The 10,753-nt window shown below is 44.1% G+C and overlaps 1 protein-coding gene across 5 annotated transcripts in view; it reads right to left on the bottom strand.

Annotated features, from left to right (window-relative positions):
- Positions 1 to 10,753, bottom strand: part of LOC121289231 (torsin-1A-interacting protein 1-like) — a 93,355-nt gene that overhangs the window by 37,277 nt on the left and 45,325 nt on the right. For all 5 annotated transcript variants that reach the window (XM_041208453.1, XM_041208456.1, XM_041208455.1 and 2 more), the window contains 4 exons: positions 7,189 to 7,269; positions 2,054 to 2,116; positions 1,112 to 1,174; positions 173 to 262 (listed from right to left, as the gene is read on the bottom strand). In XM_041208453.1, the coding sequence (XP_041064387.1) occupies positions 173 to 262; positions 1,112 to 1,174; positions 2,054 to 2,116; positions 7,189 to 7,269 (297 nt within the window). The remainder of the gene's footprint in view (positions 1 to 172; positions 263 to 1,111; positions 1,175 to 2,053; positions 2,117 to 7,188; positions 7,270 to 10,753) is intronic.

The following is a 10,753-nucleotide window of genomic DNA, read 5'->3' on the forward strand; positions in this document are numbered from 1 at the left end:
TTGAAAATCAACATATCAGGGGCTCCAACATAGGCCAATATGTGAAATAAAAGCAAAATACTGCAGATGCTGGAGATATGAAATAAAAACAAAGTGCTGGAAAAACTCAGTAGGTCCGACAGTGGAAAGAGAAACAGAGTTAATGTTTCAAATACATTTATTTGGCCAATACCTGGGCAGGGCTGTAACTCCACACTCCCCTTAGCAGCAACTGGAGGGCCATCTGGCTCTTTCTGAAGATATCTTCCAACTGAGGTTCCATCTTAAAAAAAGGGTAAAATATATAAACTGAATAAATAAGAAGCAGGTATAAAAACAATAAAGAACTGGGAACAAATAGCAGGCAGGAGGATGGAAAGACTTAGCATAAAATGGAGAACATTCAGGTTTCCCAACCAAACTCCTCTCTCCTGCTCGCAATACCCACCTAGGTAAATACAGGGGCCAGAATGTGTCAAGGAAGGATTAATAGATGTTTTGTTAGGCAGGGATATTAAAGGTAATAGAACCATGGTGAGTAGACGGAGTTAAGATACAGGTCAGCCATGATCTAATTGAATGGCAGAAGAGGCTGGAAGTATTGAATGTACGACTAATGTTCCCAGACATTCTGTTGGTCTAATACAGCTAAATGTCTCAATGAAGGAGTCAGACTTTTGTTTTACCTTTGATTTGGTAGCCCAGTTACTGTTCTTAATCTAACAGCCTTCAAGCTCTCTACAGTATTTACTGCTGACAGGGCATCAGTTGTGAGTCAGCTTTTGATTAGAATCTCACATATTGCATTTTAAAAGTTTGTAGTAGTGATGTGAAGCAACTGCAATGCTCCAATGCCACAGTGTGGTAGGACATGGGCTTGTTGCTGTGCTCTGTTGATGGTGGGCTTCTGATCTAGAGTGTAATGAGGTGCTGAGCAGAGTCTAGAAACGCTTTCTGTTGTGAATTAAGGAAGCGGGTGAGAATAGAGTGGAAAATGGTCACCCAGGGCAACCCGTGCACATCTTTCTAACTGCTATGGGTCAGCACAGAGCAAGGGAGCTGCTCATTTAGTTTGTGTAACATAAATAAACCTGCAAAAGTTAGAAATTAACTAATTAACAAGACAGTGTACCTTTAGGAGATTTCTTCAGAGGTTCTAATGATTCTGCATCCAATCCATATGCTGGCACAGGACCTGAAAGGGAACAGTCAGCATTACAACTAAAGCGATTCTACTATAAAGGCTTTACCGTGATTCCTACAGAAGTTAAGCCCTTTCCCACCTGGAGATTGGTATTAATCATTGAAATGTCTTGCACAAAGATACTAAAAGAACTTAATAAGGGCGCACAAAACTAGCTCTGTGGCCAGGCAGAGGAGCAGCACAGTTGCTACTTCCCTGGTTTAGGGCTGACTAATCAGAGAAAATGGAGTAGCAATGAGAACAGCCACTCTGGCAAGCCAAAGCTCACTCTATGGAGGGTTGCAAGGCACCAGTTTGTCCCAGTCGTAGTGAACCCACACAACTCACTGCCAGCATGATCTGTAAAAACCCCAGTCAAAACTTCCCAGTCAGCTGGAGCAAGAAGCACCTGCTCACATTGAGAGCCTCCCACCTCCACTCCAAGCCAACACATCAATTGACTTGTGGGACCTTAAAATATGTGACCCGATAAACAGGTAACTCTTTTGAGTACAAACACATTTCCATCTGTTTCAGATGAAGTTACTTTGTTTCATAGTTTGCCATTGTGAGATTTGAACTCTTGATCTTGGGGTTGCAAGCCCAGTACCATAACCACTTGGCTATTTAGGCCAAGCCGTTGATAAACAGGTAGTGGAAGCTCATGCTGAGTGCTGGAATTGTTTGTCTGAGGCTGATCTTGGAAATCCACAGCAATGATGAGTTCACATAATTTGAGTTGCAAGGTTGGTTTATTGAAGCAAAGTTCATTCAACGAGAATGGGTGAGTGTTTGGTAATTAGCTTTTTAGCCTGGGAACTGGTTGTTAAAATGGCAGTTAACAAATGTGAAGTTAGAAATGAACTAATTCAGTCAACAGGAAGAATATACCTTTAGGAGATTTCTTCAGAGGTTCTGGTGATTCTGAATCCGTTCCATAACCTGACACAGCAGCTGAAAGGGAATCATGAGTGTTACAACTAGAACAAGACTGACTTCTTTCAAAATTTCTTCATTTTTACTCTCTTTATCCTTACGTATGTTCATGATAAATAAAGGCTTACTTTGTGAGGTGAGGTGAGTAGAAGGAGAGGAAATAAAATGAGAGAGCATAGGTTTTCAAACTGTCTGCCTTAGACTCAAAGAGGTCAACAAGAAAATCATAGGTCATCAACAGGCAGAATGTGAAGGGGGAGTGGGGGATCAGCAAGGTTTTCACACTTCTGTCCAATGTTCCCTGTCACATTCTTCCCCCCTCCTCACCCAGTGTGTGGGCAATTTCTTTACATGTACAGCCCCTTTAATTTTTTTTAACACGGACACTCACACAGGGTAACTTAAAAGAGCCGACTTGTGCGCGGCCTGCAGGTAACTATGGGTTGTGATTGTTCAGCTTAGACGGAACAATGCTTCCATCCATGTATTAGCATAAACGTGTAAATTTTAAACTTACTCAATTAACTTACTAATAAAATGTGTCTCTGCTCTTTTGGTGCAGTTTTCCTTTAAGTGGCTGAGTTTTCCTGGCCCCCGAGTGACCAGGCTTGGAGACAGGGGAGCTGGGAAAATAGGGGGAAATGGTGTTGGGACAGTACCCCGACGCATTCCCATAGCACGGAATGGTCCCAAAGGCAGCTTGGGAAGTGGTTTGGCTGCCCGTTGCACAGAGGAGGGCCCAGTTAGGGGCAATTTTGCAGCACTGCTGGCATTTTGTCAGGGGTAGAGCAGCCACCCTGACCCACTATGTGTGGAAGCCGCCAGCTCAACAGAGGCAACCTGCCAGTCATCAGAACCAAAGGCTCAATGTCCAAATGACAAGGTTGCAGGCAGGGAAGGCTCCACTTACAGTACCAATAAACTATCCGAAGGGATTTCCACTCCACTCCCAAGGCCTACATCTTTTGCCTCTGTATTTTTTTATTTACCTGAACACCATTGAGAGCACTTGAGGCTCCCTCACGGTTTCCAATCTGCCTCAGCAGCATCCACCTGTCCTGGTGGGGCAGCCAAGGCTCCAGAATTGACAGCCCTCTGATAGGGTCGACAGCACTTGGAGCCTGTCTGCTCTCTTTAACTGGAGGGCAAGCTCGAAGGTGGCCAATTCGAAGGCTGCCTCTGAGAAAACTGCAACGCTGGTCTTGTTGCCGGCAAGCACTGGCACAGGACCCCGATTTGGTCCCATCATCAGGGTCCTGAAGTCCACGGCAAAATTTAGCCTTTTATTTCAGAGTTAAAACAGGAGGTTCCAGATGAAGAAGCTCACAGCACCTGCACTGTCAATTAAGCCTCCTGCTGGAGAAATATGAATCAACATCATTTTACAGTCAAGGTGCAAACTGCTCAGGGATGCACCTGAACCTCTCACCATTGTTCCAAAGCTTACACAATGTGGATAAGTCCTCAATTTGATGGGGGTTCTCTCTGGGGTCCCACCTAATAATCAGTCCAAATGACTTGTCCCAAAATGTTACAATGATAGGCTTCCCATATAGTTTCCTGAAACAATCAATCCTGATTTGCAGTTAATCATCGCAAATCTATACATAGCTGCAAAAAAGACATAGACGAAGAGACTTTGGGGGTAATTTTAATGCAAGTAGCCAGTTGAGAAAGCGAGAAGATCAAATGCAACGCTTCTCAATGTAGAGCAATACTGTGTGGGGTGAAAATAAGCATTCCACCCAATAGCATGAGACATAAGTATTGGAAAAAGATCAAACTGCAACACACAGGGCTTTTTCTCCTCATAAAAGGATTTAAATATTTTGTTTAAAACAAAAAACTGCAGATGCTGGAAATCCAAAACAAAAACAAAATTACCTGGAAAAACTCAGCAGGTCTGGCAGCATCAGCGGAGAACAACATTGACATTTCGAGTCCTCATGACCCTTCAACAGAACTGAGTGAATCTATGGAGAAGGGTGAAATATAAGCTGGTTTAAGGTGGGGGGGGGAGAGAGAGAGAAGTGGGGAGGGTGGTATGGTTGTAGGGACAAGCAAGCAGTGATAGGAGCAGATAATCAAAAGATGTCACAGACAAACGAACAAAAGAACACAGAGGCGTAGAAGGTGGTAATATTATCTAAACAAATGTGCTAATTAAGAATGGATGGTAGGGCACTCAAGGTACAGCTCTAGTGGGGGTGGGGTGGAAAGACTAGCAGGGCATAAAAGATTTAAAAATAATGGAAAAAGGTGGGAAAAGAAAAATCTACATAAATTATTGGAAAAAACAAAAGGAAGGGGGAAGAAACAGAAAGGGGGTGGGGATGGAGGAGGGAGTTCAAGATCTAAAGTTGTTGAACTCAATATTCAGTCCAGAAGGCTGTAAAGTGCCTAGTCGGAAGATGAGGTGCTGTTCCTCCAGTTTGCATTGGGCTTCACTGGAACAATGCAGCAAGCCAAGGACAGACATGTGAGCAAGAGAGCAGAGTGGAGTGTTAAAATGGAAAGCAACAGGGATGTTGGGGTCATTCTTGCGGACAGACCGCAGGTGTTCTGCAAAGCGGTCGCCCAGTTTACGTTTGGTCTCTCCAATGTAGAGGAAACCACATTGGGAGCAACGAATGCAGTAGACTAAGTTGGGGGAAATGCAAGTGAAATGCTGCTTCACTTGAAAGGAGTGTTTGGGCCCTTGGACGATGAGGAGAGAGGAAGTGAAGGAGCAGGTGTTGCATCTTTTGCGTGGGCATGGGGAGGTGCCATAGGTGGGGGTTGAGGAGTAGGGGGTGATGGAGGAGTGGACCATGGTGTCCCGGAGGGAACGATCCCTACGGAATGCCGCCAGGGGCTTGAAGGGAAGACGTGTTTGGTGGTGGCATCATGCTGGAGTTGACGGAAATGGCGGAGGATGATCCTTTGAATGCGGAGACTGGTGTGGTGATAAGTGAGGACAAGGGGGACCCTACCATGTTTCTGGGAGGGAGGAGAAGGCGTGAGGGCGGATGCGCGGGAGATGGGCCGGACACGGTTGAGGGCCCTGTCAATGACCGTGGGTGGAAAACCTCGGTTAAGGAAGAAGGAGGACATATCAGAGGAACTGTTTTTGAAGGTAGCATCATCAGAACAGATGCAACGGAGGCAAAGGAACTGAGAGAATGGGATGAAGTCCTTACAGGAAGCGGGGTGTGAGGAGCTGTTGTCGAGGTAGCTGTGGGAGTCGGTAGGCTTGTAATGGATATTGGTGGACAGACTATCACCAGAGATTGAGACAGAGAGGTCAAGGAAGGGAAGGGAAGTGTCAGAGATGGACAATGTGAAAATGACGGAGGGGTGGAGATTGGAAGCAAAATTAATAAATTTTTCCAAGTCCCGACGAGAGCATGAAGCAGCACCGAAGTAATCATCAATGTACCGGAGAAAGAGTTGTGGAAGGGGGCCGGAGTAGGACTGGAACAAGGAATATTCCACATACCCCATAAAGAGACAGGCATAGCTGGGGCCTTTGCGGGTACCCATAGCCACACCTTTTATTTGGAGGAAGTGAGAGGAGTTGAAGGAGAAATTGTTCAGTGTGAGAACAAGTTCAGCCAGACAGAGGAGAGTAGGGGTGGATGGGGATTTTTCGGGCCTCTATGCGAGGTAGAAGCTAAGGGCCCTCAGACCATCCTGGTGGGCGATGGAGGTGTAGAGGGATTGGACGTCCATGGTGAAGAGGAAGCGGTTGGGGCCAAGGAACTGGAAATTATTGATGTGACGTAAGGTGTCAGAGGTGTCCCCCCTGTCCTCACTTATCACCCCACCAGCCTCCGCATTCAAAGGATCATCCTCCGCCATTTCCACCAACTCCAGCATGATGCCACCACCAAACATATCTTCCCTTCACCCCCCCCCCCCCCCCCCCCCCCCCCCCCCCCACCCCCCACCCCCCACCCCCCACCCCGGTGGCATTCCGTAGGGATCATTCCCTCCGGGACACCATGGTCCACTCCTCCATCACCCTCTACTCCTCAACCCCCACCTATGGCACCTCCCCATGCCCACGCAAAAGATGCAGCACCTGCCCCTTCACTTCCTCTCTCCTCACCGTCCAAGGGCCCAAACACTCCTTTCAAGTGAAGCAGCATTTCACTTGCATTTCCCCCAACTTAGTCTACTGCATTCGTTGCTCCTAATGCGGTCTCCTCTACATTGGAGAGCCAAACGTAAGCTGGGCGACCGCTTTGCAGAACACCTGCGATCTGTCCGCAAGAATGACCCAAACCTCCCTGTTGCTTGCCATTTTAACACTCCACCCTGCTCTCTTGCTCACATGTCTGTCCTTGGCTTGCTGCATTGTTCCAGTGAAGCCCAACGCAAACTGGAGGAACAGCACCTCATCTTCCAACTAGGCACTTTACAACCTTCCAGACTGAATACTGAATTCAACAATTTTAGATCGTGAACTCCCTCCTCCATCCCCACCCCCTTTCTGTTTCCTCCCCCTTCCTTTTGTTTTTTCCAATCACTCAGTTCTGTTGAAGGGTCATGAGGACTCAAAATGTCAACTCTTTTCTTCTCCACCGATGCTGCCAGACCTGCTGAGTTATTCCAGGTAATTCTGATTTTGTTTTAAATATTTTGTCCTGTAAAGAAAGCATTTACTGATCACATTTTTGAAAGAAAAGCTCACAAATAATTGTCATTTAAATCTTAATATCTTCAGTTATACACCTGTGAGAAAGGTTTCTAAACTTACTGGCCTTGGAAGCGTGGCATGTGTGGTCCATCAGTAACGAACTCTGAATTTAATGTCATTTCTTAATTTATTCCAGGTTAGTGATTTGGATCTATAAATAATGGCTCCAATTCATTTACAATTTTCTTTGAATTGCACAAGTGGGAGCAACAATCTCACCTTGCCGCCCTGCAGAAGAAGTTTGCACTTAACAGGAAATAACTGAAGAGCAGTAAGTATATCAAAACTGTTGACCTCCTAAAAATAAGTGGGAACACAGGTAACTATAGTTTGTAACAAGCTTCCTGGTCAATAAACTGCTTTTAAGTGTCAACAGGTGAATGGATCACACATAATTAAAGCATCTTACCGATATGTCTTTTTCTCTGGTTCTTTATTGGAGATCGAGATGTTACTTCTATTTGATCATATCTCTTTACTCTGGAGGAACCTATGTGCAACAGAGTGTCCATAAATGGCAGTACATTAGCAACTGGTCCTGCCTCTTAACAGAACTAGCTGCTATTAACTATTTTCTACAAAAGATCTGCTATGGTGTCTGCAGACTGATGATGACTGATTATCCTGTCACTCTGACGGATGAGTGTTCAGCAAAAAGTCCGATTATTCATATTCCAGGTTGTCATCATCTCATATGTAATTCTAAATCAAATCTTGATTTGCAGATCAAAATGCAAACATTACATATGAAGTCACTGTTGGAGGGTTGGGTAAAGGAACTGGCTTTGCTTTCTTGTCCTGCAGGCACCTGACCCTGTTCTCTTCAATGCTGAGATACTTGATGACAGAGATTTCTCGATTTGGATCTGTCCAGGGCTGGTATGGGCTCTATTCTATTCTAGTTTGTATTATAGCTGACAATGCCTGTTGTATATTTACAGTGGCTGAGTCTAAATGGTCAGGATAATCACAATAACTTCCTCTACTTTTCCTTGATGCAGCACCAGGCTGTTAATATAACACATGAACATACGAATTAGGAGCAGGAGTAATCCACTCGGCCCCTCAAGCCTGCTCTGCCATTCAATAAGATCATGGCTAAGCTGATTTTAACCCTGCATTCCTGCCTACCCCCAATAACCTTTCAACCCCTTGCTTATCAAGGATTCATCTAATTCTGCCTTAAAGATATTCAAGGACTTTGCCTCAACCACCTTTTGAGGAAGAGAATTCCAAAGTCTCACAACCCTCAGAGAAAAAAAAAATCCTCATCTCTGTCCTAAATGGGTGACCCCTTATTCTGAAACAGTGACCCACTAGTTCTAGATTCTCCCACAAGAGGAAGCATCCTTTCCACATTCACCCTGTCAAGTCCCCTCAGGATCTTTTATGTTTTGATCAAGCTGCTTCCTACTCTTCTAAACTCCAGTGGATACAAGCCTAGCCTGTCCAGCCTTTCCTCATAAGACAACCTTCCCATTCTAGGTATTAATCTAGTAAACCTTCTCTGAACTGCTTCCAATGCATTTACATCTTTCCTTAAGTAGGGGGACCAATACTGTACACAGTACTCCAGATGTGGTCTCACCAAAGCCCTGCATAACTGAAGCATAACTACACACAAGCTGTAGTTAAAGTATACAAAACTTGGACTTAAAAACCTGAAAACTGAAGGTAGGAAGGGAAGGTCAGAAAGACATATGGAGTTCCACAGTTTTGATATTCCAGAAAAGAGTGGGGGCTTTATGAGAAATGGTACATGGCCCATGTCAGCAACTAGTTTGTTTATTAGATGGGTGTTTCTTTGTCAGCACACTAAAGCAATTCTGTATAGATCCAGAAAATTTTGTAAGCTTGTCTTTGATATTATAAGCTGCGCCAGATGATAATGTACAATAGATTATACCATACATCAACAAATGTTACATCCAGTATTGGGGGGCAAGGGGTGGAGGAAGGAGGACGGCTGGGTAGAGGAGGGGGAAAGGCGATCAAAGGGGAAAGGAGATGGGAGAAAGGGGTTGGGGAAAGAAAGGGGTTGGGTGGGGAGGGGGGAATGGAGCAGTGGCATTGGAAGATTGAGCTCAAGGGACAGGGAGAGCAAAAGGGGTTGAAGATCTACTTGGAAATACTTCAATAGACTCAGCACTTTACAACTAAGCTTCCAGAACTTTGTTAGGACCTTGTGGCTGCCTCCAACACATCTGAAAAGACATGTACAAAACATTTGGGATATTCCATAACTTCCGCAACATTACCATACAGTTTGGCATCATTCTGGATTCTATTTTGTGTCAGCAAAGCCATGCTATTTTTGTGTAGCCTTTTCACAGGTTGGAAAGGCCTTGGGTTGTGACCCCGCACGCAGGTTATCTGAGGTCAGGGTCGCAAATGTGAGCTCTATAGAACCCTATAGCAAATATGAGTACCTTCATCCCAATCTCCTGGGCTATTTTTGTGTGGTGGCGCAGGTTTTGCAAGCTCTAAGAAAAAACAAACCACCCCATTGGAGAGTTTGTGACCACCGCTGAAGAGTCGGGAACATTCTGATAGGCAAGTGTTAAGTTCTTTTGACAACTTCAAATTTCACTATTAGATGTTGTATTATAATGTAGATGTATTTTTCATGGTGATTCATAAGATTCTGTCCGCAAAGGTAAGTTGATCATAATATTGAACAGCATTGTTTAAGTGTTGAGATGCATTAGAGTACTTTTCCCCATTGAAGAAAGTGCCATAATGCATTCAAAACTAAAGGAAAAATTTCTGTAATGTTTTGGATTGTAATTTAAATGTAAGGAGATCTTTAACACTTGGAAAATGAATCGCCCTGCCATTGAAAGTAAAAAAGAATTCTAAGCACCAGCTCCACTCCATTGATTGACAGGCAATGTGATTTGAAATGGAAATGAAGCATCATCTGGTCTTCCAGTTTCATTGTCTGTAAGTTGTAATGGTTTGTTTTGATAGCTGTATCCATTTTGAATTCTTCACTGAGTTTCAGAAGTTACAGAACCACTTAATCCAGCAGGGGGCTGTATTCACATTTTGATTGACAGTGTTAAAACGTTATTAAAGATCATCTGCCTCTGATGTGGCATGGGAATAAGTTTTTTTTTTAAACCATAGATTGACCACGTGAGGAGATTTACATTTTTAAAATGATTATATGAATGAGAGTTTTTCATAAAGAAGTGTGTTTTCTATTTGATTATGAGAAGTTTTTTTTAATTGTCCATTTCAAAGACATCTTGAGGTCTTCTTATAGTGGATACCAGGTGAATGGCTATGGAAGATACATAAGAAGCATGGGGCGTATGAGGGGGCATAGGACACAGCAATATGAGGGGCATGGAGGGTTATAGGAGTTGGTGAAAGGTTGAGGGGTGATGTTTAGTGGGCATAAGAAGAATGTTGGTAGCTGGGCTGCTGTCCCTGAGAACTGAGATGGGTCTTCTAACGAGCCTGCCTCAGCACCTGCTCCAGTCCTGTACACCGATTACAATGCACAGCAGTTCACAAAACCCAAGCCCTCCGTGCACATTATCTCTCAGGAACAAAAATATGGGTGGGAATGTGGTTCAGAGGCAGGCTCAGAATTTGGAAACAGGCCCGACTTGCATTTCCCCAGCCTGAGACGAAAATCCGGATCACTGGAAAGACCATGTATGTGGGTGACAGGATTAGATTTGGCTGTCAAACAACCTGTTGCATTCATCTCTTTGCTTTATTTATGAAGAATGCCTGAGGTGTTCAGATGACTTACTTGTAGAATAATACTTCCCAAAAGTGATACACCTGGAATATGAGTGCCTCAGAATGATCATACAACTACGATGCAATAGTTTATTTTTAACTGCCCAAGCCTAAGTGAAGGATCAAGCTTCATAGTGGAGAACATCAGCAACTTAGATAAAGAACTTATGATTAAGTAATCACAAGCTTAGGTTTTAAAAATCTCTAGATTGTAGGAG

This window comes from Carcharodon carcharias, chromosome 16 (genome assembly GCF_017639515.1).
Source record: "Carcharodon carcharias isolate sCarCar2 chromosome 16, sCarCar2.pri, whole genome shotgun sequence".
NCBI lineage: Eukaryota > Metazoa > Chordata > Chondrichthyes > Lamniformes > Lamnidae > Carcharodon > Carcharodon carcharias.